The sequence below is a fragment of the Mirounga leonina genome, unplaced genomic scaffold, assembly GCF_011800145.1.
Source record: "Mirounga leonina isolate KUSES-001 unplaced genomic scaffold, KU_Mleo_1.0 Mir_177, whole genome shotgun sequence".
Taxonomy (NCBI): Eukaryota; Metazoa; Chordata; class Mammalia; order Carnivora; family Phocidae; genus Mirounga; species Mirounga leonina.
This window is the reverse complement of record NW_023270459.1, coordinates 6,566,300-6,583,859: the sequence shown is the minus strand read 5'-3', so window position 1 is coordinate 6,583,859 and position 17,560 is coordinate 6,566,300. Positions and strand designations below refer to the sequence as shown.

General features: G+C 46.0%; 1 protein-coding gene across 1 annotated transcript in view; it reads right to left on the bottom strand.

Annotated features, from left to right (window-relative positions):
- The window catches only part of SLC7A9 (solute carrier family 7 member 9), a 36,035-nt gene that overhangs the window by 11,478 nt on the left and 6,997 nt on the right, over positions 1 to 17,560 (bottom strand). Inside the window, exons 7-13 of the mRNA XM_035023514.1 lie at positions 17,058 to 17,183; positions 16,710 to 16,809; positions 15,936 to 15,980; positions 15,374 to 15,497; positions 13,955 to 14,058; positions 7,216 to 7,312; positions 5,893 to 6,042 (exon numbers count right to left, since the gene is read on the bottom strand). Of these exons, the coding sequence (XP_034879405.1) occupies positions 5,893 to 6,042; positions 7,216 to 7,312; positions 13,955 to 14,058; positions 15,374 to 15,497; positions 15,936 to 15,980; positions 16,710 to 16,809; positions 17,058 to 17,183 (746 nt within the window). The remainder of the gene's footprint in view (positions 1 to 5,892; positions 6,043 to 7,215; positions 7,313 to 13,954; positions 14,059 to 15,373; positions 15,498 to 15,935; positions 15,981 to 16,709; positions 16,810 to 17,057; positions 17,184 to 17,560) is intronic.

Below are 17,560 nucleotides of genomic sequence, written 5' to 3'. Positions count from 1 at the left end.
ACCCTCAACTCTACGGTCAACTAATCTTTGACAAAGCAGGAAAGAATGTCCAATGGAAAAAAGACAGTCTCTTCAACAAATGGTGTTGGGAAAATTGGACAGCCACATGCATTTCCTTACACCACACACACAAATAGACTCCAAATGGTTGAAAGACCTCAGTGTGAGACAGGAGTCCATCAACATCCTAAAGGAGAACACAGGCAGCAACCTCTTCGACCTCAGCCGAAGCAACTTCTTCCTAGAAACATCGCCAAAGGCAAGGGAAGCAAGGGCAAAAATGAACTTATTGGGACTTCATCAAGAGAAAAAGCTTTTGCAAAGCAAACAGTCAACAAAACCAAAAGACAACCGACAGAATGGGAGAAGATATTTGCAAATGACATATCAGATAAAGGGCTAGTATCCAAAATCTATAAAGAACTCACCAAACTCAACACCCAAAGAACAAAGAATCCAATCAAGAAATGGGCAGAAGACATGAACAGACATTTTTCCAAAGAAGACATCCAAATGGCCAACAGACACATGAAAAAGTGCTCAATATCGCTCGGCATCAGGGAAATCCAAATCAAAACCTCAATGAGATACCACCTCACACCAGTCAGAATGGCTAAAATTAACAAGTCAGGAAACGACAGATGTTGGCGGGGATGCGGAGAAAGGGGAACCCTCCTACACTGTTGGTGGGAATGCAAGCTGGTGCAGCCACTCTGGAAAACAGTATGGAGTTTCCTCAAAAAGTTGAAAATAGAGCTACCACATGATCCAGCAATTGCACTACTGGGTATTTACCCCAAAGATACAAAAGTAGGGGTCCGAAAGGGTACGTGCAGCCCGATGTTTATAGCAGCAATGTCCACAATAGCCAAACTGTGGAAAGAGCCAAGATGTCCATCGACAGATGAATGGATAAAGAAGATGTGGTATATATATACAATGGAATATTGTGCAGCCATCAAAAGGAATGAGATCTTGCCATTTGCAATGACGTGGATGGAACTGGAGGGTATTATGTTGAGTGAAATAAGTCAAACAGAGAAAGACATGTATCATATGATCTCACTGATATGAGGAATTCTTAATTGCAGGAAACAAACTGAGGGTTGCTGGAGTGGGAGGGATGGGGTGACTGGGTGATAGACACTGGGGAGGGTATGTGCTCTGGTAAGCGCTGTGAATTGTGCAAGACTGTTGAATCTCAGATCTGTATCTCTGAAACAAATAATGCAATATATGTTAAGAAAAAAAAAAGAAGAAGAAGGTAGCAGGAGGGGAAGAATGAAGGGGGGGAATCGGAGGGGTAGACGAACCATGAGAGACGATGGACTCTGAAAAACAAACTGAGGGTTCTAGAGGGGAGGGGGGTGGGAGGATGGGTTAGCCTGGTGATGGGTATTGAGGAGGGCACATTCTGCATGGAGCACTGGGTGTTATGCACAAACAATGAATCATGGAACACTACATCAAAAACTAATGATGTAATGTATGGGGATTAACATAACAATAAAAAAATTTTTTAAAAATGAGAGGAAGAAAATAAACGAAATAAGAACACAAAAATAAGAAACAAAAACGGGGAAATAATCTCCAGAACATAGGAATTTAAAAAAAATAATAAAACTAATTTGTACAACTCCATATTAAGTAAATGTGATGAAATGGACAATTTCTGGGAAAATGTAAAGTTACTAAAACTAACCCCATCAGAATCCAAATTCTCATCAGAATCCAAAATCCAGGGAAGTTCCAAAAACCAGATGATCCAATTAAGAATCTTAAATTCTTTTTTGTTTATCCATTCCTTATACACTCTTTTGGTTTTCTTTGTTCTTTCTCTTGCTTTTTGAGTTGCCTGTTTAATTTGTTTTCATTGTTATTGTATTTAATGCAACAAAACTTCCTCAAAGCACTGATCATAGATAATGTCTTACTATTTTTAGGAGTTTATGTACTTTTATTTCCTATTGGACTGAAAAGTTGAAAATTTTTACATTAATTTCCTGTTTTATTGCATTATAGACAGAGAATGTGGTATGTCTTTATTACTCATGTTTTATCAAGGTTTTCTTTGGGGCATTTGTCAGTTTTCAGACATGTCCTGTACGCACTTGAAAAGGTGTGTTTGCTGTTTTGGGGATTCAGAGTCTGGAACGTTCTCTAAGATCTGCCTTGTTCTTTTTTTTTTTTTTTTTAAAGATTTTATTTATTTGAGAGAGAGAGAGAATGAGAGAGAGCAAGCACATGAGAGGGGGGAGGGTCAGAGGCAGAAGCAGGCTCCCCGCCGAGCAGGGAGCCCGATGCGGGACTCGATCCCGGGACTCCAGGATCATGACCTGAGCCGAAGGCAGTTGCTTAACCAGCTGAGCCACCCAGGCGCCCCAGATCTGCCTTGTTCTATTTAGGGCTTGTCACCTGTACCAGTGAGATGTCTGGGTCTGTCTTGGACTGACGGGAGCCCCGTTAAAGCCCGCTGTTAGGGTGTGTGTCTGTGTCTCCTTGTACTTGCTGGAGTTCCTGCTTCATAACAATGACTGCTGTGTGATTTGGTGAGTAAGTTTTCATGCCCGCCATCTCTTTATTGTGCATTTTAGCCGTTAGCATCACTAAAGACACTGAAGTGTCTTGTGCTTTGGGCAGTTCTGTCATCTGATAAGATCATAACCCCTGTTTTAGGTGTATTTTCATTTGCTTGGTATGTATTTTGCTTATCCTTTTTTCTCACAGCTTTGTAAACCTGCCTGAAAAATCTTTTCCCTTTAATGATTGGTTTAGGCTCATTTAAATTGAATAAGCCAGTTTCTTCGTGTAACTGACAAGTTTGGGCTCCACACTGTTCTCTATTCCTATATGTAGGCTTCTGCTTATTATTAGTTTTCTGCCCTTAAACAGTGACATTCTGTGGGGAAAACTCTCACCTGAGGCCCATTTCTTTTCTTTTATTCTATTTTTTAAAGATTTTATTTATTTATTTGACAGAGAGAGCACAAGCAGGGAGAGTGGCAGGCAGGGGGAGAAGGCAGGCTCCCTCCTGAGCAGGGAGGTAGGGGTGTAGGGCTCAATCCCAGGACCCTGGGATCATGACCCGAGCCGAAGGCAGACGCTTAACTGACTGAGCCACCCAGGTGTCCCCCATTTCCCTTATTTTATATGGGAAAAAAAAGATCATGTATCACAGGAAACCCCAAATTCCCATCCAATGTCCTCAAAGATAACTGAAACACAGTAAATGCGTATAAATACCCAACGTGCTCTATACCAGGAAGTAAACTGCTTTAAAGGTGATTTCCTGCTGACCAGCCAGTTAGCATGGTGGTAAACAAGTGGTTACCTTTGATGAAGTGACACAGTCTCCCAGCATGAGTGACACATGACTCATTTGTCAGGGCGCCTACACACAGCTCTGAATTGTGTTGGATTTGGAGTGCAATTTGACTCTTTCCTCACACATGTCTTGAAAATACCATATTACATTTTGGGATTTAAATATTACTAATTATTTAATTAAATTAAGGGGTGCCTGGGTGGCTCAGTTAAGGGTCTGCCTTCAGTTCAGGTCATGATCCCAGGGTCCTGAGATCGAGCCTCGCATCATGCTCCTTGCTCAGCGGGGAGTCTCCCTCTGCCTCTGCATCTGCCCCCCACTTGTGCTCTCTCTCTCTCTCTCAAATAAAATCTTTTTTTAAGAAATAAAAGACTCAGACTTCATTTAAAAAATAATTAAACCAATAATTTAATAATTATAATTGATAAATTTAAATAAGTCTTGATTTAATAATTATTATTAGTGTTCCCATATAACTAGTAGCTAGAAATAGGAGTATTAAGGGATTTATTGAGTCTAGAAAGTTTGGGGTGTTAAAAACTAATAAGCAAAAAGAACCCTAATATACATTCTACCAAGAAAATGTTAACCAGGATGATATTCTGATTTGTTTCCCTATTGGCGTCTTTATATAGCGGGTCTTTTATGATCTGGTCTCTTGCATATGTGTGTGTGTATATTTATTTTGATATATCTTTTGGGATCTATAAATGCTGTTTTTGTTCTGAGAGTTGCCATTATAAATAGTAAATATCACACCTTACTCTCCTCTTTTTTACATACTATCTATAATAAGCAGTAACAGAGTTAGCTAGGGATTCTTCCCTTTCCTCCTCATGTCTAATTTTAGATGGTAGCCTAGGGCAGTTTCCTTGGCATGCTTTCCTTAACTGGTACACTTTCATATGCTTTCTCTTCCATTTTTGTCGTAGGATATTGTCAGTGCTTGGTATTTGCATCCTTGTTGTGTCCCCTTTATCTCCCATCATTTATTCCAGTTCTGTAGTTAAGTGTATTCACCTTGTGCCACTGACTTTTTGGTTTCTGAAGCTTGTTCTCTAGATGATTCCTCCTGAAGGTCTCCTGTAGCCATCCATGCCTTGAGATGTTTCATATTGGTAACTTTATTCTTTTTTTTTTTTTAAGATTTATTTATTCGAGAGAGAGTGAGCATGCATGGGAGGGGGGAGGGAGAGAGAGAATCCACAACAGACTCCCTGCTGAGCACAGAGCCTGACATGGGGCTCAATCTCACAACCCTGAAACCAAGAGTTGGCTCCTCAAACAACTGAGCCACCCAGGCACCCCTTGGTCACTTTATTCTTTGAGGTCAGTTTGGATATAAAATCTTTGGCTTATATTTTCTCTCTTTGAATACCATAAATATGTGCTCCACTATCTCAGGGTATGAAGTGTTGCTGATGAGAATCCTAATCCCTATATTAATTTCTTTCCTTTATAAGTGAATTGGGGTCTGGGAAGGGCATGAAAGGAGGAGTAGATACCCAAAGCATGATCTTTTAAAGCTCCATAATTTAATCAGAATATAGTTCCCTGTTGGCCATTCTAGCTCAGATTCTCCAGTGATGCCGTATGCCTTCTGGTATGTTGGTTCTGGTCCCCTCCTTTCATACTCCCCTCCCACTCTCCCATCTGCCCCAGGAAATGTTTTTTGAATTATAGTTCTAAAGAATTCTATTGTTTTGGGGCGCGCCTGGGTGGCTCAGTCGGTGGCTCAGTTGAGTAGCCAACTCTTGATTTCAGCTCATGTCATGATCTCGGGTCATGGGATCGAGCCCCATGTTGGGCTCCTCGCTCAGCGAGGAGTTTGCTTGAGGATTCTCTCTCCACCCACCGCCCTGCTCATTCTCTCTGTCCTCCCCATCAAATAAATCTTAAAAAAAAAAAAAAAAATTCTGTTGCTTTTATTTTCTTCTTCAGGAGCTCCAGTTATACATGTGTTAGAGCCTTCTTTCCCTATCTTCATTATTTTCTCTCAAATCCTTTTTATTTGTTTGAGGGGTTTTGTGCAGATGAAAAATCTATTCTACCATCATGATTTTGCCTGCCAGATAACCTAATCGAGGTGGGACTGCCAACCTCCATGTCTCAGCTGACTCTGGAGATTTGGTGATAGGCTACTGGGCCAGAAGGACAACATCCTGTTCTTGTCCTATTTATTTAAGCCCTCAGCTTCCCTACCTTGTTCTTATATCTGCAGTTGTTATAAGAAGTCAGTAGTACAGTTGTTAACAAAACAAAGCAAAAGCCTCTAACGCAAGCAAAACAAAATAAATTCTTCTTGGAGTAGGCATATAGACCTACTCCAGCTGTGCAGGGAGATGGCAGGGAACCCCAGTTTGCAGATTAGATTATTAGTGGTTGCCCACACAGGAATGGGTCTAGGGCCAGAATTCAGGAGCAAACACCACTCTAAACTATGATGTTCAAGGGCACAGTAGAGTCAGGTTGGAAATAGAAAGCATGCCCCTAGATTTTCAAGTACTTACTTTTAATCCATTTCAAGGAATCAAAGCCACTCGTGACATCTGGGGCACAAAACCTACCTTGATAGGCCTTTCCAGGTCTTTCTTCGTAAACCTCATCACAACCAATCCCAGAATCGTCAGGCCATAAAACAGCCATGCGGCAAAACTGAAGTAATTGACCAATGAGTTTATGTCACCAGGGATGATATAAATAGTCGCTATGATACCCTAGTGGAAGGAAGAGTGAATTCTTAGGTCACAGGATCCCTGTCACGTCACAGGAGACTGGAGAAGCAATGTCTCCTGTGAATGAACATGCCAGCATGAAAGAAACCTACGCATCCCTTTATAGTTGGGGTTAAACCAGGCTTTGGCTATGGTGAGTGTTCTCCCTGAATCCTGATGGAAAGGACTTGGAAAACGTGTGACTCTTTGAAGTTGCCATTTTAAGCAGGGGAAAAAACAAGGTATGCATGTACACCGCACCAGCTTTCTGATGGTAAATGTTCCTGCCAGAGAGTCTTCGTCAGGGGAAAGGGCCCTGCCTGGGCTGCGACACTCAGCCTGTCTCAGCCTGGTCTGGACCCGCCTTAGCTGTGTGGCCTGGGCCTTGTCCCAGGAGGCCTCTCCTCATCTTCAAAGGGAATAGGCTGATGGAGAGTAGTGCTTCTCCTTCGGGGTGGAAGGTGTGGCCCCGAGGCTGGGCTTGGACGGTCCACAGGTGCCAGGGACAGTGGCACACAACCAAGGACTGTCACCCACAGAGAAACTCCAATTAGAGGATGTCAGAGGGCCTCTACTGCGCAAGGGCGCCATGACGTCTAAATTATGGGGCCATAAGTACTTATCAGGGGCACCTTGGTGGCTCAGTCATTAAGCGTCTGCCTTCGGCTCGGGTCATGATCCCAGGGTCCTGGGATCAAGCCCCGCGTCGTGCTCCCTGCCCAGCGGGAAGCCTGCTTCTCCCTCCCCCACTCCCCCTGCTTGTGTTCCCTCTCTAGCTGTCTCTCTCTCTCTGTCAAATAAATAAAATAAAATCTTTAAAAAAAAAAAAAAGAAGTACTTATCAGTAACCACTTCATGAATGCCTTATTCTCCTTCTCTGTAAGCTAGTGGGGTTTTGTATAGTTTGTTACCAGGGATCCAGACCTACAGATGTACATGTAAGGAGTATAGAGGGTAGGAAGTTGGAAGAGTCAAACAGTGTCTTTCACGGACAAATTCAGAACAAGGAGCAGACGTGTTGGGCAATGTTCGAACTGTCATGGGCTTTTTCACCTATTTCATGTCGAGGAGCAAGGGAGCCTGGGCCATGTGAAAACCACTGGGCTTAGCAATACCGGGTTCCTTCAGGGCCCCTCTGCCTTTAAGGGGGAGTCTGCTGGCGCAACTCATACTTACATAAAAGACGATGGCAGGCGCTGGAGTCAGGCGCTTGACGCTGATGTAGGACAGCACTTTGAGCATGTGGCCTTCCCGGCCCGCCACGTACACAAGTCTGAAAAAACAGTAATGGAGGCCTCATGGATGGGCGTGTGGCTGTTGTACCATCACTGGGAGTCACTACCAAGGCCGCGGAGACAGGGACTGAATTGGAACCTGGCATCTCCAGTGGGAGGTGGTCTCAGGGAGGTGAGTGAATTTTGGGGAGGTGAGTGAGGTGGTTGAATGCCCCTGAGAGCGAGGCATCCCGGTGCCGTGGGTCGTCTACATAGGGGAGAGCTGGGGGCTGGCTTAGGGTTTGGGTAGGACCTTTCAGGAGGAGACACCTACTCCTGTGTCCTCAAAATTATGCTTTCACGTAAGGGAAAAACCAGTCCGGGACCAGCGGACCCCCATGCTTGGAGCAGACAGAGGCAAACACAGAGGCGCCTGGTACTTCCTAGATACACGCTGTACAGAATTTTCATATTAAACAAAAAACCCAAAAGATGAATTAAGGGTGGGTCAGCAGATGCAAACAAATGGCTTAGTCCCCCCACCCCCACTCCCAAGAACTCCTGGTGATTCAGAAATCTGAAAGACTATGTTTAAAATGTTGAAGAGAGAAAAAGGGGGAAAAAGCCAAACAATTTTTAAAAAATAAAAAACTACCATAACTTAAGAATGTAATCAACAGTTGTTAATCTAGGTTCAAAGTGAAAAAAATACATTGGAAACTAGATCTGATACCACCTCACACCAGTCGAAATGGCTAAAATTAACAAGTCAGGAAACAACAGATGTTGGTGGGGATGCAGAGAAAGGGGAACCCTCCTACACTGTTGGTGGGAATGCAAGCTGGTGCAGCCACTCTGGAAAACTGTATGGAGGTTCCTCAAAAAGTTGAAAATAGAGCTACCCTACGACCCAGCAATTGCACTACTGGGTATTTACCCCACAGATACAAATGTAGGGATCCGAAGGGGCACCTGCAGCCCAATGTTTATAGCAGCAATGTCCGCAACAGCCAAACTATGAAAAGAGATGTCCATCAACTGATGAATGGATAAAGAAGATGTGGTGTATATATACAATGGAATATGACTCAGCCTTCAAAAAAATATCTTGCCATTTGCAACAAGGTGGATGGAACTAGAGGGTATTATGCTAAGCAAAATCAGTCAATCGGAGAAGGACAACTATATGATCTCATATGTGGAATTTAAGAAACAAAGGATTATAGGGGAAGAGAGGAAAAAATAAGACAGAATCAGAGAGGGAGACAAACCATAAGAGACTCTTAATCATAGAAAACAAACTGAAGGGTTGCTGGAGGGGAGTGGGGGGATGGGGTAACTGGGTGATGGACATTAAGGAAGGCACGTGATGTAATGAGCACTGAGTGTTATATAAGACTGATGAATCACACTCATCTCTACCTCGGAAGCCAATAATACATTATATATTAACTGAATTAAAATTTTAATGTTCTAATTATAATAAAAGATACTAGATCTGAGAGGGGCACCTGTGGGGGCTCAGTTAGGTGTCCGACTCTTGATTTTGGCTCAGGTCATGATCTCAGGGTCATGAGAGCAAGCCCCACGTCGGGCTCCATGCTCAGCGTGGAGTGTGCTTAGGATTCTCTCCCCCTCTGCCCCTCTCCTCACTTGTGCTCTGTCTCTAAATAAATAAATACAATCTTTAAAAAAAAAAAAAACAACCTAGATCTGAGTTATGAAGGGTAGAGAAATGGAAAATGTAGACAGGAAATTGAGAGAAGAAACAAGGAGAAGCCCGAATATGTTGAATGGGGTAAGGCAAACTGGAAGAGTAGAGAGCTTTCACGGAACTGAAAAACAGCTTTCACATTAAACCCAGCTCAAGATAAAAACATACCCAGATACAAACAGTGTGGAAGGAAAAAAAATTTCTTAAGCTTCCAAATTTAAAAGATTAACTACAAAATTAGGACAAGCAGAACGATAGCAGACTTGGCATGAGACTATGTTCAAAGCGATGAGGGACATTGGTTTTCAGATTCTGGTGCTGTATAGCTCAACTATCATTCAGGACTAGGGGCAAAATAAATACATTTGTAGGTGAACAATAACTACAACACATTTTCTGTTCTCCGGTCCTCACTGGAAACTATTTGGTCTACTCCAACAGGCAGAAAGAAACTGAACTCAGGAGTTGATTGAAGAAGCAGGTATTAAGGAAACAGCAGTAAAACATGTTGGTATGGATGTAAGTACATACATTTTTAATTCTTGTCAGGATGAACTTTTTCTGGAGGGGCGGGTTTATAGACAAGGTGCAGCTTATCTACTGGACAGTGCAAAAGGGGGAGCCCTCACAGGACAGGGGGGAGAATGGAGATGCTGACAGACTCTCTTAGGTATTTGAGTTAAATTTGAAGAGTAATTGCTAAAAGAGAGAAATAAAACTTCCATATCAGTAAAAAAAAGAAAGGACATTTGATGGATAATAAATCAGGATAAGATTTTTCAAAAGCCAAGAAAACACAGTATGTTGGAAATCAATCCCACTGTAATAGGAATCACATCAACTGTGGTCAGATGTTGCTTGCCCGGGCAGGAGACAACCTGGGGGGTTGTTGAAAGAGACACAAGCCAAAGCCCCATGATGCCAAGGGTGGAAGATACAAGGGGTGGGATGTGTTACCCAAAGCAGCAGCCTAGAGCCTGCAGAGTCTTCAAGAGCAATATTGTACAAAACAGAATTTAAGGCAAAGAGAGTTCCCACTGAAAACAGAAGCCGTCTACCAAGAAGATGCCAAAACTGGAGCCCTTGAAACATAGAAGGCCAAACTCAACAAATCCACTGAGAGCAGGAGATTTGAACAGTCAAGGCACAAGCTTGACGATGATATAAAAATCAAGAATGTAAACACAATATACCTTATTTTCAAGACCCTAGGAAGCATTTATAAAAACTGCAGTAAGCCACTTCAGGGAAGGCATAAAGCTTCTAAAGAAGTGAGATCATTAGGGTGCCTGGGTGGCTCAGTCGTTAAGCATCTGCCTTCGGCTCGGGTCATGATCCCAGGGTCCTGGGATGGAGCCCCACATCGGGCTCCCTGCTCAGCGGGAAGCCTGCTTCTCCCTCTCCCACTCCCCCTGCTTGTGTTCCCTCTCTCACTGTGTCTCTCTCTGTCAAATAAATAAATAAAATCTTAAAAAAAAAAAAAATGAGATCATAAAGATCCCACACTCTGACTACAATACAATAAAATGAGAAGTGAGGAATACATAGGCCAAAGAGCCTGTTTATTTAAAACTACATATTTGAGGGGTGCCTGGGTAGCTCAGGTGGTTAAGTGTCTGGCTCAGGTCATGATCTCCAGGTCCTGGGATCAAGCCCCTGTCGGGCTCCCAGCTCAGCAGGGAGTCTGCTTCTCTCTCCCTCTGTTTATGTTCTCTCTCATAAACTTTTAAAAAATAAATAAATAAAACTACATATTTGAACTTTGAAAAAGACATAAACATGGCATCGAGTTAGTTCCCAGAACAAGCCCATGAAACTGGGAGGAAAGGAGTCTCCAGATGGAGGGAGACAGACTCCAGGTGGTGCTGTAACCTCATGCTTTAAACCCCTCAGCGCTCACAAACCTCTCTGTAAATTCCATGGGCTCAGAAAGCAAGCGGACACTTGGAACTGGACACAGTCATTGCAAGTGTGGCTGGAGGGCTGAGCAGGCAAGGAGGAGTGAAGCACGGACATGGGAGCACTGGTTTTTCCCGATGTTACCTGAGGGGGTTTGGGAAGCATCCCTATGCACAGTGATAGCACAGGACGGGGCCCATTGTGAAGCAAAGTGAACCCAGCACCCTGGGCATGAGAATGACGGCATTCAAACCAGGAGGAGAAAGGATGGACTATCAATAAATAATATCAGGACGACAGGTAGAAGTTTGAGGGGGAAAAGTGAGATTTATGCCTCATATCAAAATATATTCCAGGGTGATCAAAGAGCTAAAGTAAAATGCTGGAAGAAAACACAGGTGGGTATTCTTGAAAGGAGGAAGGTTTGTCTATGTGACATAGAAAACTCAGATACCAGGAAACAAAAATCTTGGATGTGACCCCACAAAAATTCTATCCAACATCAGTCATAATTCTGGCCAACCCCCAAGCTGCACAGGTACAGAACTATACAGAATTAATTCAGAATGGATCATAAATCTAAGTGTGAGAGCTACATCTATTTAAAAAAAAAACAACTTCTAGGGTAAAACAGAAGAGAAAATCTTTGTGACTTTGGGTTGCACAAAGGCTCTTAGATATGATAACAAAAGCATGACACATGAAAAAAAAAAAAGCATGACACATGAAAAAAAAATGGCTAATCAGCACATGAAAAGATGCTCAGTATCACTAGTCATTAGGGAAATGCAGTTAAAGCCACAACTACATGACTAATACCCACGAGAAAGACAATGCCAAGTGTTAGGATGTGGAGAAACTGGAATGCTCATGAATGGCTTATGGAAATTAAAATGGAACAGCCACTTAGAAAACCGTCAAGCCGTTTCTGTAAAAGTTAATCACAAATTTACTCTCTGAGCCAGTGTTTCTACTAGGAAGCTACCTAAGAGAAATGAAAACATATGTCCACAGAAACACATGTGTGTGAATGTTCATGGCAGCACTGTTCATAGTAGCCAGAAGCAATGCAAACCTCCATCTGGTGAATGGATAAACAAAATGTGGTATATCCATATAATGGAATACAATTCAGCAGTTACAAGGAATGAGCAGTTACATGCTATGACATGGATGAACCTCAAAAATAATATGCTAAGTGAAAAAAAGCCAGATGCAAATGACACAGTCCATCATTCCATTTAAATGAAATGTCCAGAAAAGGCAAAGTTACAGACACAGGAGCAGGATATTGGTAGTTAGGGATGGAGCAGGGAGCAGGGATGAACTGCAATTAGGCAGGAGTGAACTTTTTGGGATGATGGAAATGTTCTAGAACTGGACTGTGAGGATATTTGCACAGCTTTATAAATTTACTAAGATCATCGAATTGTATAATTGCAAAGAGAGTTTTATGGTATTTAAACCTCAGTAGAGCTATTGAAATTGTGTTTCTGTATATGAGCAACAAACTTATCAGAAACTGAAATTTTAAAAAATACCATTTACAATAGCACAAAAAATATGAATTTTTTATTTGAGAGAGAGCATGAGAGAGCACAAGCCAGGGGGGAAGGGCAGAGAGAGAGGGAGAAGCAGACTCCCCGTTGAGCAGGCAGGGAGCCTGATTCGGGGCTTAATCCCAGGACACCAAGACCATGACCTGAACCGAAGGCAGACACTCAACCAACTGAGCCAACCAGGTGCCCCCAAAATATGAATATTTTGGGATGAATCTGACAAAATATATGCAAGAGCCATATACGGAAACTACTTAAGAAAACATTTTTTTTTTTTAAGATTTTATTTATTTGAGAGAGAGAGAATGAGAGAGAGCAAGCACAAGCACAGGAGAGGGGGGAGGGTCAGAGGGAGAAGCAGACTCCCCGCCGAGCAGGGAGCCCGATGTGGGACTCAACCCAGGGACTCCCGGATCATGACCTGAGCCGAAGGCAGTCGCTTAACCAACTGAGCCACCCAGGCGCCCGAAAACATTTTTTTTTTTAAATTAAGACCTAAATAAAGGGAGAGGGTCCTTGCCCTTAGATTAGAACAATTAAATGGCAGCCCTCTCTAAACTGATCTACAGATGGAACACAGCCCTGGTCAAAATCTTTGAAGGCCTTTTGGTAGAAACTGACAAGCAGATTCTAAAATTCATCTAGAAAGGCAAAGGGCCCAGAATAGCTGAAGGCTTCTGAAGAAGGGATGTCTGCTTTGACACAGCTTCAGAAGAATGACTTTGTGGTCTATCGCGTGTCAGTGTATAATCTGTGGCAGTTCCACTCTCAGAAATATATCCATTCAGAACCCTGGACAACCAGGCAAAGACGTGTTCCAGAATGTTCCCTGGGGCAGTGTTGATGAAAACAGCCCCACTCAGCCCACGAGCTGAGGTTATGTGAAATTGTGCTACGTCGTAAAATGGAATACGACGCAGCCGCTCATGGTCTCTGGAGCCGGAGGGTCCAGAGGGTTGGTGGGGCTGGCGAGCTATGCTTGTTTGTGTGAGTAACGTTTGAGACGAACAGGACCTCAGCTGTTTGCTGTCGTGCTACAGACACAGTTGGGTAGTGACAGACTGCCATGGCCTGAAAGCCTAAAACGTTACTCTCTGATCTCGATTATGTATACATTCACAGGAGAAGATGTTCAAGAACTATCCATAGGTGAGAAACAGGACAAGGTGAAAAGTACCACCAGTGTGCCTGTCACCCTGTGTCCCCAAGCTCCACCTTGTCCTGAACTTGGTGGTGCTTCTCCCTCCCGAGGAGCATAGAGCCTCGCTTCCGTGGGGCCACCATGCCTAGTGCCAGTGTGCAGGCTCGGCAACGCTTTCTGCTCCCTTTCCAGGACTTTGGGTTTTCTTTCTTTCTTTTTTTTTTTTAAGTTTTTATTCAAATTCCAGTTAGACATTGGGTTTTCTGTTATGCCATGAGGTGTTAGCCTGGCAGAGCCCTAAGGACCTTTGCCCTGAGTCTTGTCTTCCTCAAGTGTGGGACGGGCTCTGCTGCCCTCTGCCCCTGGGGTGAGTGCGGGGTTCCCCTACCTGCCCGCTGTGAAGCAGGTCCCGTTGGCGGCACCAATGGTGGAAAAGGCCACGAACAGTGGAACCACCCAAGAGGCCGGATAGAGAACACGGTCGCCAAACGTCTGCAGAGAGAAGCAGAGGAGTCCTGAGGGTCTTGCACGGCCCACAGGAGCTGTGGGTCCCAAGGAAGCTGCTGGGCCCTGCCTGGGGGCTGGGCCCCCAGCCCTGGGGGGCACGGCCTCTGACTCCCCTCCAGGAAAGGAAAAAGTAGACAACCTCTCAGGAGGAAAACAACTTAGCCTTTCTTCCTCGGAGTGCAGGAGAGCTGCCCATACTGACTCCATCCTTGGCCCTCCATCTTGTTCATGTCTGCTAGATGACCTCTCTTGGGGCTATGTGTTCAGGGTGCCTTGGGGATTAATATCCATACCTTAGAAACACCTGCCAAGGTCGGGATGTGGGGAGGCTTGTTTTGGCCTCCCAGGATTCTGTTAGAACATAGTTTTTCCCTTTCCTGGTGCACAGGTGGTGCCACAAGATCTAATTAAAGGTAGGCTGTCAGTGGGGTGCATGCTAGCCCTTTGCTGTCACCACAGTGCCCTTCTGTGTGCCACCTCACTCTATAAAATCTGTGGACTAAGGTCCAGACTTTGCAGAGAATAACTGCACTGAGCCTGGATCAACCTCCACCTGATTCCCCTGTCAGGAAGTTACTCTGAATAGAACCCTGTGTAAACTATATGGAGTCAATGCTTCGTTTTTGTCTCAAAGTGCCTTCTCAGTTTGAGGGATACTTTACTGTCCCTCCCCGACCTTCTAACACAGAGTAACAGAAATCTCCTCTCCACCTGTCCCTGTACTAATTTTTCATCATTTCAGTGTCCTTCCAACACCCCGGCCTCACGCTTCCTTGACCCCCTCACTCAAAACGACCTTGTTCTCCCTGCACCTTAACCACCTTTCCTTGTGGTCAGTGACCTCATTGTGACCAAGACATCTCTCCCTGCTCCCCATTCCTGTCACCTGTTTGCAGTTCATTTCCTGTCCCACCCCACTTCCACAAGGCCTCCAGCATGTGGACCCCCCCCACCTTTCCTACTGACCCTCCCCATTCCCTTGTGATTGAGACCCCCCCCTTGCCCAGCTTAATTTCCACAGTTACTATAATTCCCTCCTTTGATCCCTCCCCTGAACTTTCTCGCCCGCATCTGTGTCTGTCAAAACCCCAGCTCTGCTCCACCTGCATTCTGTGTCAGGGCCCAGGCCACAAACTGAACCGGAAGGCCACCCTTCTCCTCAGGCGGGTCTTTGCTGCCGCCCTAAACTGCTCACTCTGCCTGGGTCCTAGACCATTATTTCCCTCATCCCCAGAGGGTACCTCAGCTTGGGCATTTGTGACTTCCCCCAGAGCGTCCTGCCCAGACTCTGGGCACTCACCACGGCCACCGCCTGGGACTGCAGGAGCTCGGTGGGAGTCATCACAGTAAAGTAGGAAACATTCATGAGGATGTAGCAGCCTGTCACCAGTGGGATCCCGATGATGATGGCCAAGGGCAGGTTTCTGGGAGGGGCAGGGACCCAGGGTTGGACCAGAGCATCACGTGAGAGCCTCACAGGAAACACCAGTTTCTGTGCTGTCCTTTCTTCCCATCCGCCCGGCCAGCCCTCCACCTCTCCCTGGGGTGGGCTGGGGTCCCCACTGCCACAGCAGGGGCTGTGGGCTATGACATCGTCAAATGAGAAAGAACTCTCCTGCGCTCAGACTCCAGGGCAGTGAGGCTGAACTGTTTATAAAGCAAAATCAACCCGAGATAAAGCTGGGGTTCATCCATCCTCCCAGCGACTATTCTGCTACCCAGAGCACAGCCAAGCTCTAATGAGTATATGGAAACGAGCTTCTGAGGAACCATTCGCAGTCTGGGAGGGGGTCCGCTTTTTGCACGGGGAAGAGAAACCGGCTTGCCAGCCCGCTGTCTCCCACCTGACTTAGCTTTCTTACCTGAAAGGGTTTCTAAGTTCTTCCGTGATGTAATTGAGTTGATTCCTAGGCAAAGAAAAGTAACATGAGTGACCTAACTTTGGCCTTCTTTGCTGAGATCGTAAAACACACCATAAAGGCTGGCCTCATTTCAGACTCTCCACCACAGAGAAAATTCTCTGGCAGGAATTCAGGGTAATTGCGTTCAGAGAAAGCCCTAGTGATGGTGGGGCTCCCAAAGGTCTGCACGTCTGTCAGTGAGAAGTCTTTGCCCTCTGTGGGAATCATGGGAATTTGCCAGAATTATCAGAGTAATGAGTCCCCAAGCTGCTTTGAAAAACTGGAAGGTTCGCTGAGAGGAGAATGAAAGCTGCTTTGCATGAGGGGAAGACCAGTGTCACAGAGGGTCACGCTTCTTCCTTCATCGACTAGGCCTCGTATTTGCACAGCTGAAATGGAAGGGCTGCGGAATATTCTTGCCATGTTGAGTGCCTGGGCAGCCCTGACAGCCTCCCATCCCGCGGAGCCTATCTGTGTCGATGACGCTTCTGACCCGGGCCCACCACCGCCTGCCCTTGGGCCACTCTGCAGGGCTGGGAAAGGGGCAGGGGCTTTGGTGTCTGTGGGGTCCGAGGAGAACAGAAGGGGGGCAGTGCTGAGCAAAATGGAGACATGGAGGTGAACGCTAGGGTCCCCCCCAAACCCCAGGAGGGAAGGGTCTTTGCTTTCCTTGGCTTCAGTCTAGTAGCCTGGGACACCCCGACCAGACGTGAGTGACGTCTCAGGGGGCCTTACCATCCGTCGTACGCCCAGAGTCCGTTATAAAATGCCAGACTGATGGCTCCCACAGACAGTTTTGTGCCCTCAAAAGAATTCTCAAAATTCTTTGTATTTCCTGTAATCAAGCCAGACAGTGAATTGTGGGTGTCAGAGGACCAAACTGGGGCCCTGCCTCACACCTGTGCCACAGAAGGGCACGACTCGTGACCTCAGGTTGTCACACAAACTCTGGAAAGCAGGGAAACCACAGCTGCTTTCGGCCGAACTCCTGCCGGGCTTCCTGAGAGACAGGCCCGGGAGCACAACCTCCGGAGGACAAGGCTGTGCCCGTGGCACCCGCCCTCCCCTCCGGCCTGCGGTCACCTTGGGCCAGGAGGACCAGGCCGCTGAGGATGATGATGGCCACGATCACCAGCTTGGCCCCCGTGAACACGTTCTGGACGTAGCTCCCCAGTCGCACGCTCAGCGAGTTCACCGTGGTGATGAGCACTGGAACGAGCCAGAGCAGGGGTGACATGGCGCGCCCTTGGGCCCAGCACCCCGGCTCCTTCCCCAGGGGCCTGGAGAGGGTCTCCCGCCCCAACCTGCCCTCTCCACCGCCTCATCTATCCATCGAGTGTGCCCACGCTGTGGAAGTGGCCAGGCCTCCTGTGAGCGCCGCCCCAGGGCTTCTGGCCCCCAGCAGACCCTGCCTCGCCTGTCGCTGGCACTTCCAGGTCCAGCGGCCGCCCCCCACGTCACCCCTCCCCCCACGTCACCCATCTCCCCCCGTCACCCCCCCACGCATCACCCCCTCCCCACACGTCACCCCCTCCCCATGTCACCCCATCACCCCACATCACCCCTCCCCCATCACCCCACATCAC